Source organism: Hermetia illucens, chromosome 5 (genome assembly GCF_905115235.1).
Source record: "Hermetia illucens chromosome 5, iHerIll2.2.curated.20191125, whole genome shotgun sequence".
In the NCBI taxonomy this organism is placed as follows: domain Eukaryota; kingdom Metazoa; phylum Arthropoda; class Insecta; order Diptera; family Stratiomyidae; genus Hermetia; species Hermetia illucens.
In genome coordinates, this window is record NC_051853.1 from 83,546,483 (window position 1) to 83,561,125 (window position 14,643).

General features: G+C 43.7%; 1 protein-coding gene across 1 annotated transcript; it reads left to right on the top strand.

Moving 5' to 3' along the window:
- The first annotated feature begins 10,291 nt into the window (after positions 1 to 10,291).
- Positions 10,292 to 14,276, top strand: LOC119658391 (trichohyalin). The gene is made up of 2 exons (XM_038065778.1): positions 10,292 to 13,851; positions 13,910 to 14,276. The coding sequence occupies exons 1-2, from the start codon at positions 10,463 to 10,465 to the stop codon at positions 13,956 to 13,958; spliced, it is 3,438 nt and encodes a 1,145-aa protein (XP_037921706.1). The 5' UTR covers positions 10,292 to 10,462; the 3' UTR covers positions 13,959 to 14,276.
- The last annotated feature ends 367 nt before the right edge of the window (positions 14,277 to 14,643 follow it).

Consider the following 14,643-nt stretch of genomic DNA (forward strand, 5'->3'; position numbering starts at 1 on the left):
GAGGGATATGGATTGGGTACATCTCCTCCAAAAGTAAGGATCATTCGATATCTGCGGAGCAAACTTTTGGATTCACGTTCGTGAGCAGAGAGACGCCCCATAGTGGCGCCATCTTTACGGCACTCTACGTATCTGTAAAGATGTTAATTAAATTCTACAGGGACGAAATAAAGCAGCAGGGGAAATCAAAATTGATCCGATGGAATTCATCACAATGCAAAGATACCCGAATTTGACTTTCTTTGACTGAACCGACAAATACTGTTACTTTCCTCTGATATAAAGTATTCTGCTGTGATCCTGGATGAGAAGTTAAATCGATGACTATATATAGAACCCTAGATTAAGAATGCCGGTATAGTATTCCATATTTGCAATAGTCCTTTGTAAAAGATGGGCGCTTCGTCCAAAATTCACCTATAGTTTTTTATGTACAACAGGAACAATCTTCACAGTTTCCAAGAAACCGCACTATAGAATCTTGCTCAGAGGACGACTTCTACGTACTTCTGCACCTCATTCCAGTCGACCTCTATATCTAATGCATTATATCGTCCTGTGCTGTCACCCTTCATCCTTTCACCCTTCTTCGTCTTCAGCTTTTGTTTCGTTCTCAAGGGAGGTCGGTTCGTCGTGATCGGTTGCGTGCAGTCGCAAAGCTAGCATGTCATCTTCCAGCGCATGCAGCCATCATAGTTTCGACTGATCTTTTGATCTTTTCCCATCAATCTCAATGTACAGGCAAGTGAATTCTCGTTAGCAGGAATTACATGACCATACCATCAAAAGCACCTCTCTTGTAATTTTTTCACAATCGCTACAATCCCATATCCATGGTGAATATCCTCATTTCGGATGTGATCACGACATGTTACGACACTTCTCCAATCCAACATCTTCGCCTCCATTACCACGAGATACCATTAATTGTCTTTTATAGTCGGCCAACACTCAGAATCGTAAAGAGTGGCAGGGCGGACGACACTACGGTAAATTTTCGATCTGAGACGTTCGTTGATATGGCGATCAAAAAGAACACCAGTTGTGGAACGCCGTAGTTCACCATTGGCTAACAGAATTGATCCGCAACATTTAAATCTCTCAGTTACAGTCACTGACAGTAATAGTGCCTATTTCACTAGGATCAGTTGTCAAAAAGTCAGTTTTATTCAGATTCAAGCTTAGACCGTGCTGCATAAGGCGATCATTCCATTTTTGAACAAGTTGCTCGAGGTCGTCTTTTGCTATAAGACGCCAGGAAAACATCATTTACATTAAGCAGTGTATAGGGTACTGACCGCTGGATGTCCCGTATCACATTAACAAGAACAAAGAGAGGTTAAGAGAGGGCGCTTCCTTGATGAACACTGACAGATGCACGATGCAGTTTTGATATACCCGCCACATTTCGCACTTCGCTTTACGGATTGTGATAGAGCAATTTAAGCGCATGGGTTCTTCTGATAATATGTGTTGCCGCAGAGCAAACCAGGTGAGTTCGTGTTGTACACGGTCAAACGGCTTCTCTAGATCAAGAATGCAATGTAAGGAGGGTGATGCTCCTCACAACATTCTGCTGGACTACCTTCTTTTCCATATTGGAACGGTGGTGTTAACCCGATTGAAAAAGTCACTGAGCCAGAGTATTGGGTCCCAGCTCTTTGCTTTCCAGAGCTCAGATGCGATGTCATTAGGTTCTATTGCTTCCCCCGGTTTCATTAATTTTATTGTTTCCTGTAGAGTTCTAGTGGAGTTTTTCCGTACAATCTTGGGGAGTATGCCAGTGCCTTCCAGGAGGGTATATTGGCGATACGGGAAGCGTGTATGTAATTTGACTCCAGGGCAAAATAGAGACAACTTTAAAGCTTTAAAGTTAGCAGTGATTTCCTTCAAGTTGGTGAATGATTGCAAGGGTGAACTAAGGTGCAGCTTTGAAATCTCACTGGCCAAGGCTCCCGAAAGTAGAAATATGGCGGAGCGAGTAACTTGCGTGTCGAACACACTCAAATCCGAATCGCGTTGGTCATGATATCGAAAAACAATTTTTGACAACGAAAATTGTTTTTCAATGGAGTAAGGGTAACTTGTTGTAATGAGAAGCGGAATCTACTCACATTGCTTGTCAGTTGCTCGTCAGTGACTCCAGATGGCTCATGCTCGGTGCCTGTGCTAAATCGAGGAAGACTTGGACCTCTTATGAACCAGACCAGATCTCCTCGAGGCATTGGCCAATAGGGAACCCTGCTGCTACACTTGGCATACCCTATAGTATGTACTATTGAAGTTACAGGGAGGAAGGTGAAACCTTCATGCACTTCCATTGCGATTGGCCAGCTCTACCAAGACTGCTTCTAAGATTTAGAGCCCTGCAAATTTTAGTCCTCCCCCCTATAGTTTTGGGAGCTGTGACATCAAAACGCCCCACCACGTCGATAATTATGCTCCGCAAATAATGTAAATACCGGAGCATTTCCTGCTAAACATGGGCAAGAAATCTCATCCCAACGGATTGGAATAATTTCGAAGAGAGTGGTCATAGCAAATCAAATCTATGTATTGTCATAGATAGGTATTCCCATAAATCCTTATTATCTCGTTATCAGGAAGTGGAGAAAATATCAATAAATTTTATCTGTACAATCATAATAGCTTTCTTATTTAATTTAAAAAATTTAGGGATGGTTTGATTTGGGCCACTCTACATGATAAAATTCAATGGATTCAGTTTTGTAAGGAGTTTTTCATGTAAAGAAGTTTCGTATCTCATTCTGAGGTTAAATTTCGAACTTAAATTTAAAATTCCATGGAATAAATAATGCAATATATACCTTCATAATTTAAAGCTTAAGTTTCACAACATGTCCCTGATCATAGCTGTTTTCGCATCTAACTAAAAACAAGTTGCACCCCTTCTTCTTCTTGGTGAATGGAGCATCATAAATTTGGCACCTTAAATTCCGCCTTTAATAGGAGCACATTTAACGACGTTCCCTTCATTCACAAGTGTCTCCAGTTTCAAGTTCAAACCTTTCCTTTGACGTCATTGAAACCAATCCACGTTCAAATATGTAAACCTAATTTATAATGTGCGCACTAGTGTGGCAAAAAGTCCCTGATAACACCCTACGCAGAGTCGTTTAGCCACGCCACGAATTCAATTTTCATTCATAAGAATGGAGTGAACCACATTCAACTTGCAGCCATTTGCTCCGTCATAGTATTTTGTTGCAGGGATAATGGTAGACTCGATAATTGGTGATAGATTGCACATTGAGTAGATATAATGCTTTTTTGCGTAGAAGACACTACAGTAAGAGATGATAGTCTTTGTGGTTTGAGTAGGCCAAAACCTAATGAAATCTATTGGAGGGTCGCTGGGACACTGAAAACGCACAAACTACGAAATTCTGCTAGAATGATTGAAATTTACTAATTATGCATAAAATATGTAGTAAATGATATCCGCAGTAAAATGAAATAAATGAGTGTTCACAGTTCACACAGTGTCCGTAGATATCTCTAGCTCCCTTAGGTGATAGTTTAACCTAAAGTGACCAGTGAATACTCCCACTATGATTCGGAGGCTTTTCTTGGAGAGGTTTAAATAATCTTTCAAGCGCTTGGGTTTCTGTCCCCCATTGGACTCTTCCACTCCTGGTAGGTTCTGTCCTCTAACCCAACATGGCCTGGAACCCAGAGTATCCAGACTTTATTGAACGACCCGAGCGTGTTCAGTTTGTTAAGGCATTCCCATATGATTTTGGAATTTACCTGATTGGACCTAAGTGCCTTAATAGCCCTTGGCCGTCGATTCGAATAGCAATATTCTTCCGCCTATAGTTCTTTTCGAGGCTGAAAGAGGCACATCTGACTATGGCGTATATTTCCGTCTGAAATATGCTGCTGTGCTTACCCATTGGTTCAGAGTGCGTTTTCCTTGGATCAATGATTCCGGCACCTGCTCCCACTGCTGTAGGAGATCCGTCAGTCAGCCGTATGTCAATGCCATACTATCACAGTTTACCCTGTTATTCCAACGTCTTCTTACCGAAGTGAAACCTTTTTGTCACGTTATTCCTTGGTATCAGTAATTTGGGATGCCGCCTAGAAAGAATATGAATTTTCCTTCGATTTCGGCACCTCCCCGCCGTGCTAGTATTCTCGGACATCCTGGAGATCGTTCTCTTTGCCTGCATTTGTATGTAAAGATGAAGTGGAGTCAACCCCAGAAGGACCTCTAAGGATGACGATGGGCGAGTTCTCATTTCCCGACTGATACACAAGTAAGCCAGTCTTTGCGTGTGTAACCCCCTGACTGTTGTGCTGAATTCCATTTTGTTTGCCCAGATTACCGCCCCATAGGTAATCATTGGCCTTATTATAGTAATGTATACCCAGTGCAGCATTTTCGGGGGCATCCCCATTTTTTCCTGCTGTACCATGAAATCTAATGGCTCTTAGGTGAACAAGCTTGCGCTTCCTATTGACTAGTACTAAATACATTGGCCTCGGCTAGATTTATACCTACCACCTACACCTTCCTGCACCTAGTAATTTACAGTCCGGTTTGGATTCCGGCACATAAGAGTATTCTCATGTTTGCCTCTACAGATTAAAACAATATCATCAGCGTAACCCTGGACGTGTATTCCAGTGTTTGCTCGCTCTCATAGGAGTTCATCAACTACCATGATCCACATTAATGGTGATATGTTAATATCGTACCTTGTGGACAACGTTGAGTAGTGTTCATGACAATAGAATTTGTACCTGTCGGTACTTCTATTTACCTACTCTCTAACATTCTGCTCATCCAGAAAGTCAGAGTCTTTCCCATTTCCTTGCCGATTAGAGTATCTCGTATTTCTGTGTGCGATGTGTTATTGAACACTCACTCGATGTCCAAAAACGCACCCGGTGCTACTCCCTTTGTTTCTATGGCATTCGGTGCTGCATCTATCAGGACCGTTTCCAGTTTCCACTCTTAAGAGTAGTGGTGGGAATATGCCATCTGGGTGATTTCAGTGGTTTAAACGTTTCCATGCCCATCTTTTTCTAGCTTCCGAGCATATCTCTTTCTCTAGTTTCCAATTCACATTTTACCCTTCTGTTGGTTATTGGGGTGTCAGGTGGAATGCTATTGCCTTCCGCCGTAATGAGTTCTGAGAAGCAGATGTAACCTGGCCTTCTCATTCTCGGGAAATGGCCCATCTTCCTTCTTCAGACAGGAAGAAGATATTGCCTTGTCTTTGGCTATAGCTTTACCTGTATAATGAAAAAAAAAGACAAATTTTATTTTTTAATGCCGAATAATGATTTTTTATTCCTCATATACCGGTATTTCGAGGACCAGTTGTCCTCTTCCTCAGTGAGTTTTTGACAGCACTGGTCCTCGAAATAACGGTATATGAGGAGGAAAAAAAATCATTATTCGGCATTAAAAAATAAAATTTGTCTTTTTTTCTCATTATAAAGTAAGCTGGAAACACGCGCACACATCCGAAGAAACTTACCCGTATAGCTTGGATGCTTTTGTGGTGTATTCTACCCTTCAAAGAATTCCCTAAAGCTATTTTTTGCTCCCCTGATCGCGTTGCTATACGCCGTCAGTGCTCTTTTGTATCTCTGCAAGTCACCAGTTTGTTTTGCCTATTACCTGCATTGTGGTGGTTTTGAGGCCACTGCCTCTACACCCATCGATTCTTGGTCACAAGTTTCGGCAACGACCACAAGCTGATAATGCTCCCTGATGATAGCCCAGATTGTGTCGCTGCGAGTAAAAAAGAGATAATGGTCTGTAACTCGATGCACAGTCATGATGAATCGCTGGTGCAACAGGGGGCGGTAAGATGTTGTCCCAGCCCCTGCCGATGTTATCTCGTAGTAGGAGCGGACGGTAAAGAGATTCATTTTAGTGGTCATCGTGGCGCCTAGACATCCGCCCTACGTTTAGCGGTTTCGACACTGTCCTGTCCACTACGGGAGCCCGATTCAGTCACCAAGTCAGACGACTCCCGCCGGTCATCCGTACCGTACCTTAAGTTCTTCCTTCTCCTTATTTTATGGTTTCGCATTTTCTACTTAACTGCCAGGTGTGGTGACAGCTTCCTCAGTGAGTAATCTGTAAATTTAAAAGGTCCTTCCTTCTCGCCCCCATACAAGAAATTGTGAAAATATTAGAAAGAAGCTATTAGGTTGCCACCCGACGCTTAAATCAGTTTCAGCCAGAAAGTCAAGTCTCTCTTTAATTAAATTTGTAACCTTGGATAAAACTACGGGCCGAGTGAAATGATGTCTCATGACCGACGTGAGATTACCGAGCAATGAGCTTGTGATTACGCAATTTTCATTTAAAAAGAGAGCATGGTCGGTCAAAGGGTAGGTCCCAGGGCAAAACGTGGATTGGTACCCACTATGGGGCATAAAATCTGGGAAACGCCTGCTGAACCAACACCAACATCTTTACTACCAAACTTTATTTCCACCTCCACGAGGGGATCGCTGGGAGTTCTTTCTTCATGAAAAACTCCAGGCGGAGAAAGATGAAGGCGAGTCTCCCGCGCCTAAAAACGGGACAAAATGTACCAACTGGTCCTCCAGGTTGGCGGTTGGGTAGGGCTGACAACCCTACACGAAAAACCGATGTTATGAAGCCTCAGAAGGAGCCTTGGGCAGGATGGACTTTACAATGACGAACCCGGCAACGACAACGGACTAATGATTTGCGCATTTTCTCATGGAACATGCGCTCCCTGTACAGACCGAATTCTGCTGAGCAGCTAGTCGATACCATGTCCCAATATAAGTCGGATATAACAGGGTTGCAAGAGATGCGATGGACAGGGACCGGTTTCCCGGACAAGAGCCGCTGCACCACATATTATAGCGGCCATCAAGTAAACCATGTGCTCGGAGTAGGTTTCTTAGTCAGCCAAAAAATGAAACCGGCTGTTATCGGCTTTGAAAATATAAACGAAAGGCTATGCACTCTGCGCTTGCGAGGCAAGTTTAGAAATATAAGCCTCATAAACGTTCACGCTTTTACAGAGGAGACTGCAGAGTCGGAGAAGGATACCTTCTACGAGGCAGTTGAACGGACCCTCGAAGCCTGTCCCAAGTATGATATCAAAATCATACTTGGGGATTTTAACAGTCAAGTAGGGACGGAACCTGTATTCGGGCGATACGTTGGCCCCCATAGCTTATATAAAGATACCAATGATAATGGATTGAGCATTATCCAGTTAGCAGCATCACACGAAATGGTTGTTGGAAGTATCTGGTTTGCGCGGAAAGCGATTCACAAACATACGTGGGCCTCTCCAGACGGGACCACTTTCAACAAAATTGACCACGTGTTGATTGAACGCCGCCACCTCTCAGCCTTGATGAATGTCAGAACATATAGGGGGGCCAATATAGACTCGGACCACTATCTCGTTGGCATGGTCCTCCGAGTTCGAATTACGACACCAGCTACAGCTAACAATCAGGTGAGAGTGAATACTGAAGCCATTCACAACACAGTCCTCCGCAACCCCTATAAGAGGGAAATGGATGTCGTAATAACCGCAGTCAACAGAGGTTCTTGGAAATGAAGCATCAACAAATGATCTTCACAACCACCTGAAGAACGTTATCATTGATATGGCCACAAAGATACTTGGCCCCAGCCGGAAGAAAAGTCGGAACTGCTGGTTTGAAGATGAATGTAAGCTAGCTAGGGCACGGAAGAATGCTGCATACTGAATAATGTTGCATTCTCGAAGAACGCGGGCACGCGCAGGGACTTATCACGAACTCCGTCGAGCGAAGAAGCGACCTCACAGACACAAAAAGGAAGCCTGGGAGAACCAAGAAGTCTGTGAACTAGAAAAGTACAGGGAGCAACCGCGCCAGGCGCGGAAGTTTTACCAACAAGTCAGCAGGATGAAGCCTTATACACCTCGATGCTCATCCTGCCGAGACAAAGATGGGATCTGATTTACGACAGAATGGGCATATTGGAGCGATGGGTTGAGTACTTTGATGAACTACTGAACAACCAGAACATCGGCGAGTTGGAGGTTCCGCCAACTGAAGACGACGGGCAAATACTGCCACCACCAAGTATAGAAGAAACAGTTCGTGCAATTCATCGGCTAAAAAATCATAAGTCGCCAGGAGCCGATGGAATTACAGCCGAATTGGTTAAATATGGAGGCGACCAGTTACACCAAGTTGATAAACTTATACTCAAGGTATGGGACGGTGAATCAATGCCTGACGATTGGCAACGAGGCATTATCTGTCTCACACATAAAAAGGGAGATATCACATAGTGCAGCAATTATAGAGGTATCACATTGCTGAGTACCATCTATAAGATATTCTTCTCTATCTTGCTAGGCCGGATAGCCCCATACGCCCAGAACATCATTGGCCCATACCACTACAGGAAAATCAGCAACAGATCAGATTTTTTCTGTGCGGCAAGCGATGGAAAAATGGTGGACATCAATTGCATCTTTTCATCGTTAAAGCCGCCTATGATAGCATAGCCAGGGTAAAATTGTACACGGCCATGAGAGAATTCGGTATCTGGACGAAATTGATAAGACTGACAAGGTTGACCCTGACCAATGTGCGAGGCTAGATAACAAGGGGATGCCATGTATCCTCTTCAACCTGGCCCTGGAGAAAGTGATTCGCGATGGAAGAATAAGGATAGGAGATTACAACTTTGAGACCGTTGAAAATTTCTCCTGTCTAGAGTCGAAAATCACAACCGATACCAGCTGTGACGATGAAATCCGCGCAAGGTTGTTGGCAGCCAACAGAGCCTATTTCAGGTTACAAAAACTGTTTCGCTCGAAACGTCTCACCATAGGGTGAAAGCTCTTACTGTACGAGGCTATGATCTTGCCAGTCCTTATGTATTCCTCAGAGACTTGTGTCCTTAGCAAGAAAAATTGCTAACTCTTGGCCGCATTCGAGAGAAGAATCTTCTGAAGAATGTTTGGCCCCCTACATGAAGATGGACGATTCCGTAGCCTACATAACGACGAAATCTATGAGCGATACCATGACCGTCAGGTTGTGGATAAAATGCGGCTCAACAGGTTGCAGTGGGTGGGTTACTTAATCCGTATGGATGAGGATGATCCAGCCCGGAAAGTCTATAAGCGCAATATCTACGGTAGAAAAAGAAGGCGAGGCAGACCCTGCCTAAGATGGAGCGATGGTGTAGGTCAGGACGCCAGACAGCTTTTAGGGACATCGAATTGGTGGACCGCGGCGCAAAAGCGGGGTGTTTGGAGTTCCTTATTAAGGCAGGTCTAGACCGGATACCGGTTGTTGCGCCTTTGATGATGATGATGGTCGCAATCTGTTATTCTTCTGGGAGACAACATTAGATCTGACGTATCTAAGAATGGTCAGATCAGAGTTATAGGTTAATAATCCTCATTATTTTTTGTACATGGCTTCCACCTTTTTCTACTCGCGTGATACTGACATTCAAAGTGTTCAATTTGAATGAGTCCATGAAATGATCGACCTCCCATGACTATACTCGGTGAAAATAAAATTTACACCTTCCTTTTGCATGTATTGGACCCCCTTAAATTCGACGAAAAATCATGTAACTCACTGTATGCGTGAGCGTTCCCAGTTCCCACCTTTCTACCAAATTTGGTGTCAATCACTATAATTGTTTCTCAGAAAAATGCGTATAACAGACAGACAGTAAACCGATTTCAGTAAGGGTTTGTTTTACACAATACTTTAAAAAATGAGTCCTGTTTATCTTTGATGGACTTTTGTAATTCTCACGAAAATTGAAGTGTCTCCAACAATGTTATCTTTATTTTTCGCAAAATCAGTAATAGCGAATATTGGACTTAGCCACTATGACGAATGGCAAATTTTGATTAATGTATAATTCAATTGTCAATTGAAATGAAAGATCTTGGCTAAAATCTCTACTTCTTGTATACAAACTATGTGTCCAAAAAATTCACGAGGAAACATTACCAAAGTTTTCCAAGTACAATGAACAGTTTACTCATCTCAAACGACATACTGTCTTAGTTCGTCTGTACTTTTAACGAATTTCCGCCTCCACAAAAAAGTGGGACGCGTTGAACTAGAAAAAGGATTAAGAAAAAGTGCGGTGCACATATGCGATAAGAAAATCGAATAATGAAAGCAATCAATAAAGCGAGAACATGAAGTGTGAAATTGCATTGCTCCAGCTTCTTGAAAGAGACTTTGAATCATATAAAAGGGCGGCCGAGTTTCATCCAGGGCACAGTTCATCCTGAGCAACCCAACAAGTGGACTTCAGCAGCGACTGCGGACTTTATTGTGAAAAGTAATATTTCCAACAGAGTTTAGTGTTATACAAAGTTGAGGACTATTCCAAAAAATTCTAAGTGAATCCGGTGAAAGGACAGTATCTTCTCTAAATCTGAGTGTGAAAATGGTACCTGGCTTTTGGCAGCTGGCTACCACATTCTTAGTGTTTGCTGTTCTTGGATCAACACTCGCTTTCATAGAGAGTCCTTGTGAAAATAAAGCATTCTGTTTTCGACGAAACACTCGATTTGATGAAAGATTAAACTCGAGACTATCCCCAGAATCTGATTTTGAACGGGAAGAGGCAAACCCAAAAAAGTACAGTAATGAAATAAGACGATTCAGCATCGAGAAAGTTTGGCGTGATAACCAAAGGTTTCGGGATGATGACCGTTTGAATCCTTCTCGAAGATTGTCAACTAGAGCTCAAGACCCTCAAGAACTAAACAGACTTACTCGAAGAGAACGAGAGGATATCCGTGAGGCGCGACTTCGAGTTCGAATCGACCCAAAAAGTGAGGAACGCTTGGAAGGGCAGTCAAGGGTAACGACCAGAAGTGTAGACGGACTTCGACGAAACACTCGAACCGAATTGGTTGAGGAAACCAACCGAGACCGAGCTGACCGAAGGCAAGAACAAAATGAAAGATATCGTGATGCAACCAATGAACAGAATGACCGTTTGGCACGGAATCAACTCATCAGGAACAGCCGAGTACGATTAGACCGTGAGGACCGTTTCGATAGGCGTGATCATCGAGAGCGCGGAGAACGTTTAGAAAATGCAGGTCGCCGTGAGCATCGGGATGTACGGGATGGAATGGAATCACGTGAAGAATCTGAAAGACGGCAGAGTCTGGAAGCTACTCGAAAAGTCAATGAAAGGCAGGAATCGCGAGAAAGAATTGATGAGCGCAGAATATCAGAGAAACGAGCTGAACTCCGTCGAGCTTCTCCTGAACGTGCTGAGTCACCACGAGAACTTGATGACCAACGAAATTCACGTCAACGACAAAATCTTGATGGCCGAGAAGAACGTAGAGATACCCGGCGAGAAGTTGATCGAAGGATGAATACTCCAGAACGATATCAAACGCGACGAAAAGTTGATGACCGCAGTGAGTCAAGACAAGAAGATAATGAACGCAGGGATTCACGAGAGCGACTAGGATCCCAGCGAGAAGACGGCCAAAGTCAGGAGCGTTCAGAATCACGTCGGCAACTTAACAAGGACCAAGAATCAAGAAACCGAAATACATTACGGCGAGAAGCTGATCTACGACAAGACGCAATTGAGCGGTCAGAATCGCGACAAGAAAGTAACGAGCGAATCACATCGCGCAGGCAAATTGATGAGGGTCTAAATCTTGAATCACGGCGCCATCGTATCAATAACCGGGAGCAAGCAATCGTCCGTGAAGACTCACGATTGCGAGTTGATTCGCGGAACGTCGATAACGAACAAAGGAATTCACGATACGTTAATGAGCGCGAAATTTCACGAGAATCTGACGAACGTCGAGATTCACGGGAAGCTGAGGAGTACCGAAACCTTCGCAGAGAGAGCAGCAATCGTGCCAATTTAGTTCAACGTGCAGATTCCCGCCGACAAACTAACAACCGCATGCAATTACGACGAGATATTAGTGAAAATGGAATTTCACGTGTACGCCGAGAAATGCAGGAACAAAGGAGATCACGTCAAGAAAGTACAGAGCGTCACGGTCGATTGTTCAACGATCGTGAATCTGCTGAACGTCGCGATTCTCGTGAATCACCTGAAAGGCGAGAAGAGCTTAACATGGATAGGCAAACACAAAGACGATCAGGATTGCAGCGGGGAACTGAAGTAAACGAAGGACGACAAGAACGCAATTCACGACGTGAAGCTAATGATCTTCGAGAACGTGATGATGTTCATAGGGAAATCAGCGGTCGGCGAAATTCGCGAGAGAACGCAGAAGTACAGGGAAAAAATGCAGTAACTCGTTATTCACAAGAGCGTCTGGATTCCCGACGAGAGGCCGAAGATCGCAGGAATGCACCAGAGTTAGACTCACGCAGAGAGGGTGAATTACGAAGGGAACAAACTGAAGAACGTCGTGAAAACATCGACCGAAGAGATTCTCGCGCACGCATGGAATTACGAAGAGAAGTCAATGAATATCGCGATTCACGAGAGCGAATGGACTCACGACGAGAAGTCGAAGGCCGCAGAAATTCGCTAGAGTTAGACTCACGTAGAGAAACTGAATCACGAAGGGAACGAACAGAAGAACGTCGTGAAGACGTTGACCGGCGAGATTCGCGAGAACGTATGACATCGCGAAGACAGGTCAATGAATATCGAGATTCACGCGAACGAATGGATTCACGACGTGAAGATTCACAACGAGCGGTCGAAGATCGGCGAAATTCAGCAGACTTACATAGAGAGATTGACTCACGTAGGCAGCTTACAAAGCAACGCCGTGAGAACACCGATCGAAGAGATGTACGAGAACGCATGGAAATGCGAAGGAAAGCCAATGAAAATAGAGATTCACGCGAACGAATGGATTCACGACGTGAAGATTCACAACGAGCGACCGAAGCTCGCAGAAATTCACCTGAGTTAGACTCCCATAGCGAGATCGAATCACGCAGGCAACTTACAGAACAACGTCGTGAGAACATCGATCAAAGAGATGTACGAGAAAGCATGGAAATGCGAAGGAAAGCCAATGAGAACCGAGATTCACGCGTCCGAATTGACTCACGACGTGGAAACTCAGAACGCCAACAATCATCTGCAAATCGATCTGAACGGCGAGGCGAGATGCAATTACGAAGCCAAAATGTTGATAACATGAATTCACAAGAGAGGGTCAAATCACAGCGTGACGATTCACGAGTTCGCTCTGAAACAACCAGGTTGGATACTGAACGTCGAGAACAAGTTAATTCACGCCGAGAAACCAATGTAGTTCGGAATACACACCTTCGCGTTGATTCTCAAAGGGAAGCTGATGAACGTCGAGACTTACTTGAACGGCGAGAGGAACGCCGAGACTCATTTGAACGACGAGAATCAGATGGACTTCGAAATTCACGTCTTCGAATCGATTCACGAAGAGAATCTGATGAACGTCGAAACTCAATGGCCAGTGACCGCCGCATGTCACGGGAACGCATGGAATCCCGACGCGAGGATGAGCCAGCTCGGCGTGAAATTGAGTCTATTCGTCGCGAACAAGCTGATCTTCAACAAAGAATCCGCCGTGAAGTAGACTTAGTGCAAAAAGCCGTTCGAAATTCTGCAGAAACACGACAAAACTCACGTGTCGACGACCGAAGAGAGGCAGATAGAGAATCCAGGCAGTTCGTCTCCCGTGGCGACAGCGAAGCAGCATATGTTAAATCCTTCTATGGCGACCACAACATTTCCTACTATCTCTTCCAGGCTGTCATCCTCGGAAGCATTATGCTTAGCATGATGCAACAGGGAGATAAAGCCCACGAGAAAAAGAAAGGGTAAGTATCCCGTCCTTTTATAACTTGGATAGTTATAAATGGTCCCCACCTCTTTCAGGAACAACTGGATCCTCAACAAGCTATCGGCTCTTCAACCTGTCTTCTAAGAAACTTGCAGACTTACCAAGGCAAAGCAACACAAATCCTGAAAATATGTATTACAAACTGAACATGTGTGAAACAATAAGTAACTTTTATTTTAGATATATTTGAACAATCTATCCATCTATAGCAAAAATTATGGAACAAATAAGCATCCAAAGTAAAGATATCTAACTGTTTATATAGAGATAGCGTTGATTATATAAGGTGTTAGAAGTTTATTCGAAAGGGTAAAGCACAATGTAAGGAGAAAAGTACCTACTGTAAATATATATTCTGGTTCAAGTTGGATGTATCTTAAACTCAAAAGAATAAACATTATAGCAGCGTTGAAAAACTTAGTTTCCTTTACCTCCTTCACTAATAACTCAAAAATATGAAGGCTCCGGATCAGAAGAATCGCAAGGAACCAAATCAAATGATGAAAACCTTGAGCATTGCCTTATTTTCCGATCCCGACTTACTCGTAGCATGACATTGACAACATACATCTCAGCACACTCTAGCTAGCAACAGTCTTCTCGGTGATTTGGGTCATTCAATATTGGGCATCATACCATTTAGCGTAGTTCCAGCTTTTCAAGGTTTCTCGTTCGCGTGGGTCAACTGATCCTTGAAGATTAGTCGATCATCCAGTATAACATCGAGATATTTGATAAACGGCTTGGCTCTATCACATACTGTCCTGCA